Source organism: Parambassis ranga, chromosome 22 (genome assembly GCF_900634625.1).
Source record: "Parambassis ranga chromosome 22, fParRan2.1, whole genome shotgun sequence".
In the NCBI taxonomy this organism is placed as follows: domain Eukaryota; kingdom Metazoa; phylum Chordata; class Actinopteri; family Ambassidae; genus Parambassis; species Parambassis ranga.
The window spans coordinates 16,091,002-16,106,537 of record NC_041042.1 but is presented as its reverse complement, the minus strand read 5'-3'; the positions used below and the strand labels follow the sequence as shown (position 1 = coordinate 16,106,537).

At 44.9% G+C, this 15,536-nt stretch overlaps 2 protein-coding genes across 4 annotated transcripts in view; both read left to right on the top strand.

The window, feature by feature from the left end:
- Positions 1-4,377, top strand: part of pacs2 (phosphofurin acidic cluster sorting protein 2) — a 34,695-nt gene extending 30,318 nt beyond the window's left edge. For all 3 annotated transcript variants that reach the window (XM_028395751.1, XM_028395752.1, XM_028395750.1), the window contains 6 exons: positions 812-854; positions 946-988; positions 1,066-1,201; positions 1,291-1,511; positions 1,607-1,720; positions 2,209-4,377. In XM_028395751.1, the coding sequence (XP_028251552.1) occupies positions 812-854; positions 946-988; positions 1,066-1,201; positions 1,291-1,511; positions 1,607-1,720; positions 2,209-2,327 (676 nt within the window). In that variant the 3' untranslated portion in view covers positions 2,328-4,377. The remainder of the gene's footprint in view (positions 1-811; positions 855-945; positions 989-1,065; positions 1,202-1,290; positions 1,512-1,606; positions 1,721-2,208) is intronic.
- A 1,091-nt stretch (positions 4,378-5,468) lies between these two features.
- Positions 5,469-14,975, top strand: dcaf5 (ddb1 and cul4 associated factor 5). The gene is made up of 9 exons (XM_028395756.1): positions 5,469-5,917; positions 6,750-6,893; positions 7,068-7,104; positions 7,191-7,330; positions 7,833-7,962; positions 8,929-9,142; positions 11,036-11,102; positions 11,828-11,955; positions 13,040-14,975. Exons 1-9 carry the CDS (start codon positions 5,710-5,712, stop codon positions 14,327-14,329), a joined length of 2,358 nt encoding a protein of 785 aa, XP_028251557.1. The 5' UTR covers positions 5,469-5,709; the 3' UTR covers positions 14,330-14,975.
- Positions 14,976-15,536: the final 561 nt, after the last annotated feature.

Genomic DNA, 15,536 nt, shown 5'->3' with positions numbered 1-15,536 from the left:
CACAGCAGATAGATTCTGTGTCACAGTCGCTCACATACCAGGCAGACATCTGGCTCCTCCGCTCTCTGGCTGCTCTGATTCCAGCAGAGGTGTGTCATGTTGGGAAACAAACGGTTACTGCTGCTGTTAGACTGTCTCTCTCTCTCTGTCTCTGTCTCTCTCTGTCTGTCCCCCCTCCTCTGTAGTCTGTCTGTTTCTTCCCTGGGGGGGCGATGGCAGGTTTCTTCAAGGCAAGAGCAACAACCTCTCACTTCATCAGACTTTCTATACATTTAGAAGACGTAGACTCGCACCACAGTAGAGCTTCATACAGACTATTTTTCTGGGCGTTGCCAGGAAAATAGTTCATAGACACACGATGCACTGCCGCTCACAGCGAGTGCATCAGGACCCGGAGGGGTAATCGTGGTTATTGTTATGGTTGGTGCTCTTCCTCATCGACATCTCTGGTTGTTCCCCTGGTGGACATGCTGCCTCCTGAATGCCCTCCTGACTCTGTCTAGGTTGTAATTGGATGTTTGTTTGGGGAAGGGGGGGGGGTAAATCAGCCAACAGCTTGCATGTCTTGCTACAATCAGAGAGGAAGTGGATCAGTCCCTGTGGAGGTTAAAGCTCAGCAGCATGTGCAGCTGGGCTTTGCATAGATTCTATGCAATGTACAGATAAATCAATCAAAAAGCTACTAATCTAGACGTCATGTAGTTGGTTTGACTTTAGGTTTACGTTTAGGATGTGCTTGTAGCAGCTAGTTGCTTTAGATTCATTTAGATTTCTCAGATTTCCGTGCCTGAACTCTCCTGTCTCTCCACAGCCCTGATGAGGATTCATGTCAGAAGTTCATCCCTTTCATTGGAGTAAGTGCTGCAGCACTGTTTCTCTGATTTTCCCTAAAATATGGACTTCACTGTAGTTTTTTTTGTCATTTTCATCTTTTTATTTCTTCAGATGGTGAAAGTTGGCCTTGTGGAGCAAACATCTGCAACATCAGGTGAGCTGATGTTTGGACACTTTTTGTTTTTTTATTAAACCGGTGATAAAGTCTCACAGTTGAAACTCGTCCCTCAGGAGACTCTGATGATGCTGCACCTCTGGGCTCCTCGCTGCTCTCCTCCACCCCTCCACAAATTTCACCTGCTCTCAAAGAGGCATCGCCCACACCGCCCCCCTCACCCTCCGTCACATCCACCTTCTGTGCTTACAGGTAGAAAAATGACTCGCTCTGGTTTTGTTAAAACATACCATTTCCTTTCAAAATAAAAGACCTAGCTTGACCAGCTCTGTTCTCTGCAGTTCTAGCAGTCAGGCAGAGCTGATGGGGCTTCAGGTGGATTACTGGGTGGCTCCATCAGAAAGGAAGAAAGACGTGGAGAAGCGGGACTCCTCCGCCAAAAACACTCTGAAGTGCAATTTCCGCTCGCTGCAGGTCAGCCGGCTGCCACTGGGGGGCGCAGAGCCGAGCCTCCAGCCCACCATGTCCATGACTGTGGTGACCAAGGAGAAGAATAAGAAGGGTACAAACCGTGCATCTGTGAAATCCTTGTACTGTCTAGACCACAGAAACGTATTAACCTTACAGCATGCGTATCTTCTGTTTCCTTCCTTACAGTCATGTTCCTGCCAAAAAAGAGCAAAGACAAGGAGGTGGAGTCCAAGAGTCAAGTGATTGAGGGCATCAGCCGCCTCATCTGCACTGCCAAGCACCAGCAGACTATGCTGAGAGGTCATTTTTTTTTCCAGCATAATCATGCTGTTAATTTTAATTTAGTACGAGCTGATGAGGTGTCTCGTACTATATGCTGCCATCTCGGCCATTATTAGGAACATTAGAGAAAAACTGTATTAATGTACTAAAATAAAAAAAAATCTATTTTCATCACTTTTTAGCTTTAGCCTAAGGCTTTCAGCATGCACACATGGAAAGCCTGAGGCAATAAGGTGTCCATATATTTAAAGTTTCAGTGGGGGAACACACCTCCCACTTTTCTATGTCTATACATGGAAAGCCTAAGGCAGAGAGAGCACACATCCCACCCTTCTATGTGCACCAATGGAAAGCCTAAAGTGGAAACAACAGCCCCCTGTTTTGTGTGTATACATGGAAAGCCTGAGGCAATGACGCCTCACTGCTTTTTAAATGTGCACACATGGAAAGCCTAAGGCCGCCACTGAGCCTCCATAACACAAATCTTTTGTTTTCCTCCTTTGCAGTGCTGATTGACGGCGTGGAGTGGAACGATGTCAAGTTTTTCCAGCTGGCCGCTCAGTGGTCCTCACACGTCAAACACTTCCCCATCGGGATCTTTGGACACACTAAAGGCCCTTACTAGCAGCACCTAAATGACTCAAACATGGAGGACGGCCCCGCCCCCTCCATCTTCTCCTCTCCTCTCCTCTCCTGTCCTCTCCTGCTTCCTTGTGCCAACAGCTTTTAACCCTTCCTTCCCCTGTGCTCCTCTTCGCCCTCTGCTGTCTTAATTTAAACTCCTGCTTTCCACTGGTGCGTTTCTCTGATTATTTAATCTTTTTTTTTTTTTTTTAATTTTCTATTTATGTAAAAATGTCCCTAAGGGCGTGGCTGCCCAGGGAGTATTTCTTTATTCTGCTTTTTAAAAACAAAAATCCTACTGATGTTTTATAGACTTTTGAGAAAAAAAAATCTAATTAATTAACAATTAGACTTCTAACCTTTAACATACTGAATGAATGCCCAGGTTTCACCCTGCCATCATCTTTATTTTTGTGAGATTGGTTTTAAGCACTTAGCCAGCACAATTAATCAAAAGTATATTTAGAAAAAAGAAAGAGCAGCTGCTTGGTGATGCTTGTGTTTTCTGATGATGGAGTCACACCTTCAGAGACTGTTGTTGAATCGAAAAGAGAAGAAGAACGTGCAATAGACTGTGTGAATGCAGTTATGAATGAGCCTGGCGCTGTTTTTAAGACGACACACCGCTCCTCGTTGTGGTTTTCACTCTGTGTATCTGCCTCTGCTGTACTTTCTCCTCCTGAGACGCTGGCTAAAAGTTTGAAGAGTTTTTTTCTCCAAAATGGCATGAAAACAAACAAACAACAAAAACAAAACAAAAACAAACAACAAAAACAAAACAAAAACAAACACAGTTGCTTTTTAGTAAACAATCAATAGCACAAATTTAACTAGAAAACATATGTATGCATAAATATGATAAATATGATAAATATTAGGGGAAATGCATGTTTTTTTTGCTTTCTTGTTGAAGGATGAGAGGACTCTCAGATCTGCACAGCCACATATTAGCAGCTAGCTAGCTTAGCCTAGCGTAACATAGAAACATCTGCCTACCCAGACCTGCATAGCTGTTTCTCTGTTTCCAATGCTAAGCTAACCAGGTGCTAGCTGGTGTGGTCATTAGACAAAGTATTGTTCTGGATATGTAGTCCTTGCTTTTGACCTTTCCTCAAACCATCAAACTAATCAGTTAGTTCCACAAACAGGAAGTATAAACCGGTGCTTTGTGCATCAGTTTATAGTTCCTGAAGCTGCATATTGTATAGAGGCTAACTTCACCTTATCTCCTGAACAAGAAAGCAGACAAACAACATGTCTCCCAAAATGTTGAACTACTCCTTTAAAAGCCTGTTTATAGAATGAACCGACTGTACAGCCTGGTGTTCCTCCTGGAAGCCCCACACTCCTCGGACACACTCCAAATCTTTTGCTTTTTTAAGCAAACGTTACTTTTTTGCCAAAGGAAACACTCATCAGCTGCAGCTCACTCCTTACCTGTGTGGTATTATAGATGACGTCATAATGTAGAGGTGAATGTATTGACGGTACCTTAATGTAAAGCACTTTTAAATGTTTGTCCATTTATAGATCAGTGTGTTGCACTCCCCCCCTCCCCCTCACCTCTCTCCCCCCTGCAGGCATCCCCTCCCTGAAAGCACTGGACGCTCAGTGTGAGTTTAGACTTTAGTTGAATATGAGGTTAGCATAGAATGTGTCTGTGACGTTAACATTTCAAAACATGCTCTCTCTTTAGTTGACTGTTAAAACAAACAAAAACGTCTTTATAGATTTTATTTCAGTAGCAGTTTCATCATAACCTTTGCCAATTTCTTGATAAGTGCCTAAATTGCTTAATTCTGACAAATCAAATGACACCCCTGGCTAAAAATGGTGCTGACTGAGATAATCTCAGTGCAACACATATAAATAGTATTTAAAGGAACACCACAGCCCGGTCCTGTTTGTTTATCTGTGTAGAAGGTGTTTTAGATGTTCTCATGTTGTCTCAGAATAATAAAAAAAAAAGACTTGTTAAAAACCGGAAGTTCCCTAAAGACTACCACTGTAATCCCAAACACTGGGAGTAATAAAACTACTATACACACTAACGTGATTACTCGTCTGTCTGTGAGTTAAATCAGAATGAAAGAGAATCCTGCACCAGCATCTATAGTCCTGTCAGTCCAGGGAAGAGGCTCATGTGAAGAATCAGCTTCCATCATCAGCTTTTAACCAGGAAATTGTAACATTAAAAATGTCAACATCAACTACAAGGAAGTGTGATGAAATCAAAAGCAGCAGAGCAGCTGGAGACCTCCACATGGAGAGGAGCTTAGTTTAGTGAATGTACTACAGTTATACTACAACACCAAGTCAAATATAACAGCTTTTATTACTTTCACATTGTATCATTTAAAGGTGCATCTAAAGTTTAATATTTATATTGTAAATATATATAATTAAAGTTTTTTAAAACTTTTTCTTTTACTTACCTATACCTATATATATATATATATATATACCTATACCTATATATATATATATATATACCTATACCTATATATATATATATATATATACCTATACCTATATATATATATATACCTATACCTATATATATATTTACCTTACCTATGTGGGCAGTCACTAGTCACTGTTGTGTGTCCTTGGGCTTTACCTGCATCGCCTCCAGTGTACTCATGGTGTATGGCGCTCTTTGCTGGGCTGCCTTGAGCAATTTCCCCATGGTGGGACTAATAAAGGTTTCTTAATTTCATTTATAGTAACTTTTCTGACGTTTCTCTTGGATTAGTGTGTTTTTACAGCATTGTGTGCCTATTATAATGTGACTTGTCCATCACATCTGATTATATCAGTTAAATGTGTGTTTAAGTTTGATTGCTGCAGCTGAAGCGTTGCTTTGAATGCTGATGTGAAGGATTGCTCTGAATTGCTGGAGACTCAGAGCAATTCAGAGCTCTGTGTGCCTCTGTGTGTCAGCCTGTCACCATGGTAACAGCAGAGGAGACCTCAAAAACCACTCCAACTTTGAGAACCTGGCGTGCGGAAACGACTCGGAATTAGAAAATTAAAAGTAAAAAGTAAATGTTTAAATGTGAGAGGAGCGGTCGTGGTGGTAGGTTCCAGGGAGTGGAGTCCAGGCCGGTGATGCAGAGTGACAGGCAGGGGGAGAGAGAGAGAGAGAGAGATCCTCCACCACCGGAGCAGGAAGCTGCTGCTGGGATTACCGAGAAGACAGAGCAGCTAGGAAACAACGTCGACATCAGCAGGCAGGCAGCGGGGTGTCCACCATAATGTAGACCCAGCTGAGCAGCACCACGACCGTGCGCCACATAAGACCCGACAACAGGAGCACATGTCCCGGGTGCAGCGGTGAAAACAGCAGCGGAGCGGGGCGTAATATTTTTGCACGGTGAAAAATGAAGGAGCTGAAGGGCTGCGGTATGCGCTCCTCAGTGGGCTTTCTGTCCCGCAGAGAGATGACTGGGGAGCCGCTCATGAAGGAGGAATTCCAGAGACGCAGGCTGGCAGGCTGCACCAGCCTCTACAAGAAGGATATGCTCGGACATTTCGGCTGTGTCAACGCCATTGAGTTCTCCAACAACGGCGGAGAATGGCTGGTGTCTGGTAAGTTGACAAACCACCTCTCTCCCCCTCCCAGTACTTTAGCTTACACACTGTGTTACTGTGTTAGCATGCTAACGCTAGCTAGCCAGGCAGTCAGCTGAAACCCTCCCGGGCTAGCCGACGCTACGTTAGCCTAGCATTTCTTGCTAGCCAGCTAGCTAGCTAGGCAGCCAAACAGCTCAAGGGGGGGCGGGCAGCTGCTCCGGACCAGTCCCATATGTCAGTCCAGAAGATGATCAAGGTGGCCGCTAAAGTGCACACGTTTCGGTCTGATGGGTCTAATCATGGCGACCTCCCGGAATCACGAAGCTATTTATGTCCAGGGAGGATTAAGAACAATCATCTGGCCTACTGGGACAGCCTGTGGATTGCCATTTTGGGTCTACATGGGGATGTTTACTTTGCACAATAGACCTGTTTACATAATTCCAGCATATCAGCCAGACTCTACCTGAACAAAATGCATTTTACATGATTAACTCTTGACACACCAGGAGGCGCATCTTACTGGTGTTAATATGACATGAAGCTAATGACTGGTGCTATGGTCTCAAAGTCACAAATCACAATTTGACTTTAAGACAAGCTGCGCAATCTGCAATTCACTCACTGTTTTGTGTAGATGTGTAATTAATTAATGATGAATAATGTTATAACTTAACGGTGGCACAGTGTAGAGGTCCAACCAAAACTGGCAGCTAAAAATAAGGATGTCACTTTGTAACTTTGTTGTTAACCACAGTGTGATAGGACCATTTATCATCAGTCTTCACATTAAAGAAAACCGTACTGGACCGTACTTTTGATGGTAATAGTGAATCGTTCATTGCAGGAGGAGACGACCGCCGGGTGCTTCTGTGGCACATGGAGAAGGCCATCCACTCTCGGTCCAAGCCAGTGAAGCTGAAGGGGGAGCACCTCTCCAACATCTTCTGCTTGGCCTTTGACAGCACCAACAAAAAAGTCTTCTCTGGTGGTAAGACAAAGCTTTATTTATTTATTTTGATGCCGGAGCTGCTGAATTCTAAGGGAACATGGATGTGCTATGCTATGTATGCTATGTGAATGAGAAACGCCTGTAAAGTGCTTTAAAGCTGCAGTAACTTATTAATAAAGTTAACTCTTCTCTCACGCTGCCATCCTGTTACAGGAAACGATGAGCAGGTGATTCTTCATGATGTGGAGAGGTGGGTAAAAACAGTCAATACTCTTAACGCGCTCGCCCCACGCACAAACAAAACAATTAACATTTGGATGACTGCTGCCTCTGCAGGCGGGAGACCCTGAACGTGTTCCTGCACATCGACGCCGTGTACAGCCTGTCAGTCAGCCCGGTCAACGACAACGTGTTCGCCAGCTCGTCTGACGACGGACGCGTTCTGATCTGGGACACTCGTGAGCCACCGCACGGAGGTGAGCGGAGATCAGTTCTTTATTGTTTGAAACGACAGCAGTCAGGTGGTTTTAATTGAAAAGCTGCTGATAAATCAGTCAGTCAGTGTATGCTGAGTTTATTTCAGAGGGTGTATAGTCCTCTGTGATGGGACTTAGTGAGACTTGTAGATAACTTTAAAAATGCAATGGATCATCTTTCATGACGTCCACTTCCTTCTATTTTTGAAGCCTTCCTCGTGACCTCGTTGGCCTAATAATACATGAAGCAGTAATCGTTCTTCTGTTTCTGCCTGCAGGCTTTTTATGTTGTAATGTAAATCCCTGTTTGTGTGAATGGATGCTGAAAATGCACTTTGTTACATTGCTCAGCTCATTGATCCACAAATGAGTAGTGTTTTAATCTCACAACCAACGTACGGAGGGAAATCTGGAAACGTTCCTGTCAGTGTTGGAGTGCGTCTTTCTGGCATAAATCTCCCCAAAACATGTCCGTGTGACTCTCCTCTGACTCCCCCCGTAGAGCCGTTCTGCCTGGCCAGCTACCCCTCAGCCTTCCACAGCGTGATGTTCAACCCGGTGGAGCCCAGGTTGCTCGCCACAGCCAACTCTAAAGAGGGTGTGGGACTGTGGGACATCCGTAAACCACGCAGGTGAGACGTTTTAATGTGTCTCTGCCCTAGTTTGAAGCAAAATAAAGCATTATTCTTTATTAAGGAGAAGTTAACAAAGTGGCTGTGATAAAACAGCAAAAATGACGCGGTTTATGCCGTAAAAATTAGTAAAAAAAACTTGTATAATTCAGATTTATAGACAGGAAGTAGTGAAGAAGTTCAGTCAATATTTGTTTATTCATAAAATATTTTACATTTAATGAGTTTATTCATATATATTTTTTGAGAATGAGTCACCCTATGTAAAGCAAAAAAAAAGTGTAAACACACAGAGGTCAAGTTCACCACAGTGTCCACCAGATGTCGCTGTTGGCCTACACTTAAACACTCCACCTCTGTTTCTTCCAATGCACAGCAAATAAATAAATAAATACATAACACATGTTTACTCCAGTAAAATAAAAACACTGAGCTAACCCCAGTGTGTGTGTGTGTGTTTAGACACACTCGGGTTATTAGTGTGTGAATGGCGGCCAATAAAAGTGCACCCTGACTCATTCCTTCTGCACCTCCGTTGGCTCCGTTTCTCTGCACTGATGGTTGAAGTGTTTAGACTCAGAAATTCCCTCACTCCACTATAATGTTTAAAAATAGTTTAATAAAATATTTAATTCACTTTGTTTGAGTAATTTAGTCTCCTTAATCTTCTGCTGAAGCCTCTCCAGGGAGCCAAAGTGTCTGGAAAGAGTGTGTTATCAATTTTCAAATTGTGCGATGTTTTGTCAGTAAAATGTGCACATCAAACACAAACAAACCCTTAATGGCATGTTTAAATTACATTTTAGTCCTTTTCATAAAGCTAGAAAATGGTTTTAATTAATTTAAGAACTGAGAAGAAGAAGAAAGTGATTGACTAAATGAGTATTGTGGACGTTGTGGAGGTGTGTCATACCTTTATTAACCTGATAACGGTGGGTCTAACTCGGGACCTGTGTCCTCTTATAGCTCTCTGCTGCGGTACGGAGGCAGCATGTCCCTGCAGAGCGCCATGAGCGTTCGCTTTAACAGCACCGGCACCCAGCTTCTGGCTCTGCGGCGCCGCCTGCCGCCTGTCCTCTACGAGCTGCACTCCCGCCTGCCCAGCTTCCAGTTTGACAACCAGGGATACTTCAACTCCTGCACCATGAAAAGCTGCTGCTTCGCCGGGGACAAAGACCAGGTGCAGACCTTAAATATGACTTTTCCTTTTTATTAGAGAAACTACAGGGAAATGTGTGGATGAAACGTTACACTGGACGAGTAAAGATTTCCACTTCAGGCACATGTGCATCAGTAATAAAAATGTCTTGCTTGTAATAGATCGCCCATCAGAGAACCATTTAGCTCCTGATAGCACAATGGAGAGATTGTTTAAACTGCTTTTGTGGTTAGTTAAAATGGAATTTAAGCAGAATATTGGGAACATGTGGGATCAATAGAAGGAATAAAAATAGAAGAATATATTGGATCCTTCTGTGAAATTGGGACGTTTTGAGTGCTGGAGGAACACCAGAAGCCCCTGTGTTCAGCCACTGATCCTCCCGTTGGTCCTCCTCAGACGTGACATCACCCCAAAGTCATGTTTATTATGTTAACATTATCCGTGGGTGTCAGCCGAGCTCATGAAGGCTTAAAAAATGATCCTTCCTCAGTAGAGCAAAAAGAGGATGGAGGATCAGGTTAGGACTGCACAGCAGGGCCACTGATGGGAAATGTGCTTCACAGTTTGGAGCTTTGTCAACCAATTGGAGATGGGAGCACATCGTAGACACACTGTAAACAGGTATCTAAGTTCACTCATTTTCACCTAATAATTCCGAGGCGTTCCCACAGCAGGGGGCACTGCAGAAAGGGGCTGAACTCCGTCAGAAGTCAGGTTCCTGTCCAAAAAAAGTTCTGTAACATGTGTATATGGATAACATGGAACAAAATGATGTGTTTGCTGTCATCTAGTTTTGTTTTGGAATCTTGCGTTTGTGCAGCTGAGGAATTCTTTGAGTCCAGATTGTTGAGCAGGATGTCAGATGGTCCAGTCTAAAAGAGAAATGACCACACATGTGGTTGTACATGTTTAAACGCTGTCCCAGCAGTTTTCTAACAGACTCCATCAGACTTTTTGCAAAGGATTTTCTCAGTGTGGTGTGAGAGCCGAGGTGCCAAGTGGCAGCTTACCGCACGGTGGAAAGGAAAGAGGGAGGAGGGAGTTTTTTGGGTGTGACATTCCTGCCTGACGTGTCCTCTGGGAACCTGAGGCGGAGCACACAGGTGTTCGGCTCAGAGTGTGTTCATGTGGCCTGAAGCTACGCTGATCTGAGAACAACCTGAGCTCAGGGGATGATGATGATGATGGTTTCTCATGTATGTTACAGTGAAAATCCTTCTAGAGGTGGTCATGAGCACATCTGTTAGTCAAAAAAGACCCCGGAGACCATGTGAATATTTACAGAAGGAAACTTAAGACATTTATTTAAATTTTTGGCTGACGCAGCCTCAACAGAAGACAATGCCTCAAACTAAAACTGAATTATTTCATAAAAATGTGCCTCTACATAGTAAAATGAGGCTCTATAAATATAAATATAAATGTGTCAGGGGGAAAAAATTAGAAAGCTCGTCTTTAGCCTCACTGTCTGCTAAATGTGCAGGTAAACAAAGTTTTTAATCTATGACTTCTGTTTAAAGACAGCAGTGAGAGTGATTTACCAGATATTCCTATTGATTTTAATGGGTTTTAATGATTTGCTCATGACCTCTAGACTGTGAAGGATCACTGGTAAATTGCATTCCAGTTTCTTGTAGTGTAACTCTAAAGCTAGTCTGCTCAAGAGATTCCTCTCTCCTTTACATTTGTAATTTGAGAAAAACGTTTGAAATCTTCGAGGAAAAATGTGTCTGTCTGAAAATGCCTTCAGCGACAGGTCGAAGTGGAACCATGTGTTTTTACAGCTCTGACAGGTGAAGACTTTTGAGGTTGTTCATACATGTATAAATATGAGATTTCCTCTCTCTCCTGAGGAACCATGGAAAGTGCTGTCATACAGAAATCTAATCGGCCGTCTGTTTGCCTCCACAGTACATCTTGTCTGGGTCAGATGACTTCAATCTCTACATGTGGAAAATCCCAAAGGATCCAGAAGCAGGTGAGTGTGTCTGCTCTGACTGCATGTTGATGTGTCTGTCTGTGCAGCTCGGGTCTCAGTGGGGGATCATCTTGTCTCTGGTCAGCACAATAGTTAATAAAGACGTCTTTGTGTGTGATTTGGTTTGTTTAAATCGACACTTGTGTGAACCAGAAGCTCGTAAAAAACACACATACCAGCCCTTATAAGGAGATTGTTTGTGGGACGGTGGTTTGGTGACCTCTCGCTCCCAAGGTTAAAGATTTCAGTGGCGTCTGCGAAGGCAAAACAAACCTGATTCCAGTGGCTGTGAGTGGTAACCACAGGAAGCTTGATGGACCTCTTTGCTGGTGAGCTTCGGCTCAGACTGCGGTTTAGTCTTCATAATAGACTCTCCAGGCATATCCTACACCGCAGCCTGTCTTCTTTAACTAACCTCACACTCTGTGGACTTTGTTCAGGTATCAAACATACATTAATTCTGAATGTTCCCACTAACACAACAAAAACGTGTTCTTACCATGAAAATGCTTCAGAAGTCATTACTCTGAGAGGAAAATCCCCCAAAATGCACCAGGTCAAGAATGTGGCACCACCTGACACATTAATGGATTTCTGTCTGTCTGGACTTACTCACAGTGAAAGTATGTGCACAGACTAATGGCAGGTCTGAAGGTCCAGGTTGAAAGTGAGTGTTGTCTGCATGTGTTTTTCAGTATTACACTAACAAACGTCTTCTTTTTTAGGAGGCCCAGGTCGCGTGGTGAACGGAGCGTTCATGGTCCTGAAGGGTCACCGCTCCATTGTCAACCAGGTCCGCTTCAACCCCCACACCTACATGATCTGCTCCTCTGGCGTGGAGAAGGTCATCAAGGTCAGTAAAAGAACACAAAATGGTAAACAAAAAAGTAATCTCTCCATCTTCCACGGCACCAGGATGATGTGTGGTCAGAGAAGTAGTTCTGTAAGTGCACCGTCCAACATCTGAGTCTCTGTGCCTTCACTTGCTCAGACAGCAGACGTGCCCTTAAGTAAGACATTGATCTCCAGTGGCACCGCTGAGTAACTGACTGAGCTGAACTTCCTTCTGTTCTATGGGGAATAAAAAAAAAGTTGGATTTCCCCCATCACTGACTGTCGTCCGAAACAGATGATGTTCAGAAACTGGGTCACTGAAGAGGCTCCACAGATACAGTATTTCTGAAACCAGAGACACGCCATGAAACGCTGCCAGTGTCTTTACAACTTAAGGAAGGCTCCACGAGTCGCCTGTCTGTGATTTTAATGCTGTCGGAGAACATGTGTAGCTCACAGCAGCTGCATTCCTCCATCATCTCATGAGTGACCGTGCTGCGTGTCCTGCAGCTGACCTTTAGAAACCAGGCCGCATTTCAAGTGGCTTCATGTCTCACAGATTTTCTGACTGACTCAGCTTTGCATCATCACTTAGTTCTTATGTCTCCACACAAAAGCAGATCACACATGTTGTTTTAGCATCCTGTAGCCAACTCCTTTATCTTTTTTTTGTCTCAATCTGAGGAGGCAGTGTCGTTAATATGCTAATGTTGGCTGTTACAGTGCAGTAGGTGCTGCTGTGCATGATAATAAGCAGGCTGAAGGTATTCACTATAGCCTGATTCATGACTGAAGATGCGCCTCAGACGTTATGTCACACTGACAGGGGAGTTTATTTCCCGATTTAAAAACACTTTTATCATAAAACAAACTGATGAGTTCACTTAAAAAGTCAAAAGATGCAGAGCAGAAGGCGCAAATGTACTTCACTGGACACAAAGAAAGATTTAGTACGGTATCACAAGCTCTCTGTTTTGTACATTTCTCTGTGAAAGCCGATCCACACGCAGGTGGACCTTTGTCTCTGCTGTCTCACTTTTTATTCCCAGACTTAATATTTATCTCCCTCACCCTCCTCCCTGCTGTTTCCCTGTTCATTCCAGGTGTGGAGTCCCTACCAGCAGCCTGACAGTCTTGGCGATCTGGAGGGCCGCGTGGAAGACAAGTCACGCAGCCTCTACACCCACGAGGAGTACATCAGCCTGGTGCTCAACAGCGGCAGCGGTCTGTCCCATGATTATGTCAGCCAGTCCATCCAGGAGGATCCGCGCATGATGGCGTTCTTCGACTCGCTAGTGCGTCGGGAGATTGAGGGCTGGAGCTCAGACTCCGACAGCGACCTGAGTGAGGAGGCCATCATGCAGCTCCATGCCCGTGGGCGCCGCTCCACGCGGACCACACCAGCAATTCCAACCACTGCATCTGTGGTTGGTCACCACAGTGACTCTGATAACTCCTCCTCCTCTTCCCTGGCTGGCCCGGATGCCTCAGGAGGGGATGAGCAGGCCGGAGAAGAGGGGGAGGAGAGGTCCAGGAGACGCGGCAGACATCAGCCTCAGTCTGGCTTCCTGGTCAATGAGGACTCGGACTCTAGCGAATTTTGGCTTGATCCAATGCCGCGGCCTCGATCCCCAAGCCCCAGGGACAACTCGACACTCTCCAGTCCCACCACCTCTCCTTCCCTTCCAGCAGGAGCCTCCAGCTCCTCCACATCCACTTCCAGTTCCAGCAGTGATGACGAGGAGCGGCGTAGCGCGGTGAGGCGGCGCAACGTCATGAGGCGGCGGCGCATGCATGTGGTCTCCAGAGCCGGGGATCGACCCGAGTCTGTGCAGGCTCTGTTTTCTGCCATCGACTCGTGCAGTTACCCATCGATCTCAATCGATGACCTGTCTTCCTCCTCAACAGGCGAGGAACAAAACTCACTTCCAATCAAGCCTCGCACTGGTGGCGACGCGGAGGAAGAGAAATGTCTGAGCCCGTCAGACTTCGTGTGTCTGAGTCCAGTAATGTCCCCAGAGAGCCAGGAGAACGAGGAAGGGAGTGACAGGACTGAGCTGGAGAGACATCCAGCTGCATCTCCCCTGTCACCCGGTACACGCAGAACTGAAGGGAGGGCTGCTACCGACAGCTCTGATGGCGGAGAGGCGTGTAGCACCTCGGCGGCTGCAGACAGTAACTGCCAGAGCCGATGTAGCCCTGGAGTGAACGGGCAGCACCGGACTGTGGCACCAGCGAACGAGAATCCGCACGTGTCCTCGGAGTCAGAGGAGGAGAGCGGTGTCACACTGCCAGAGAGAACCCCAGCACAGAGCGCTCTGAAACGGACTCATGTGGGCTCGGACGAGGGAGAGCCAGGCTCCTCCCCCTCGGAGAAGAAGCTAAAGACATAATGATGCCTCCTCCTCATCGTGGAAAAAAATGTCAGCTGTTAGCAGACTTCATTTAGGAAGTGGGTTTTCTATGGGTTTTTACAACTCAGATTTTTCTTTTTTTTTGTCTTGTATTCATGTGACACATGAACACGCTCGCTGCTTATGAGCAGAAGACGATGCGACTTAAAAAAAAAAAGGTTAATTTCTGTTTAGACGTCGTTCTCAAAGTCAAACTGCAAATGACATTAAAAGATGGGAAACACAAAGACCTAAGCTAATCATTGTTGGTATTTTAAGAGAGACACATTTATTTTCTTGCAGAATCAGTGTTTTTTTCATGTTCTGGCTGTTGCAGAATGCTCCTCCCAGGATTTGGAGCTCCTCCAACTGTAACAATAACAACAAAAAAAGGGTCTTTTGTAGGACAAAAGCTTTGCAGCATTTTCATTTCTCCAGTTTCGGACTGATTGGGCTTATTCTCGACTGCTTCAGGGTGCCTGAAGGATTGATTGACTGCCTCCACACAGGAAGCTGTGCGTTGAAAACGATGCTTTCAGTGTCTCTACCGACTGTTTTTTTTGGTGTCATTATCCAGCCATTGTTCACCACTATGAGCTGGCTTTCTCTTGTTTTTGTTGCAATTAAAAGGATAATTTGTTCTCCAGTGGCAGAGCTGCAGTCAGTGCTTTTGGCCGATCGTCCTCGTCGTGTTGTTGCAGATTTGGGTGCTCCACTTGCCGTCTGCTGTCACGGTTGCCAGGGCAACACAGCCTCAACTCTCCCGTGAAAGAAATGTGAAGCCTGTTCAGCTGGCCGTGACCCTGAGTAACAGCAGTGTCAGACAGAGTAGAATATTTTATCGACCCAACTAAACACTGTGTTTGCTTCTATTAAAGAATAGATAAATCGCTGTGAAGCGGTCCACCGCGGCGAAGAGCATCAAGAATGACAACATTCTCGCAGAAGAATAGAAAAGAAAAAAGACAACAAAGTCTGTGTAGCAGTTTGTTTAAGTTGTATTTAATCAAATTATAATCTATAATTCCACCTGCTGATGGAAGATCATGTCATGCGATCAGAAATGGCAGCTAAATGTGTGGAGAGAGTTCACCGCTCTGTCCTCTGCATCCTCTTCTCTCAAACCCTCTAACTCCATGTCCTCTCTTAGCACATCCATGTATCTCCTCTTTAGCCTTCCTCTTGTCTGGCGGCTCCATTTTCATCA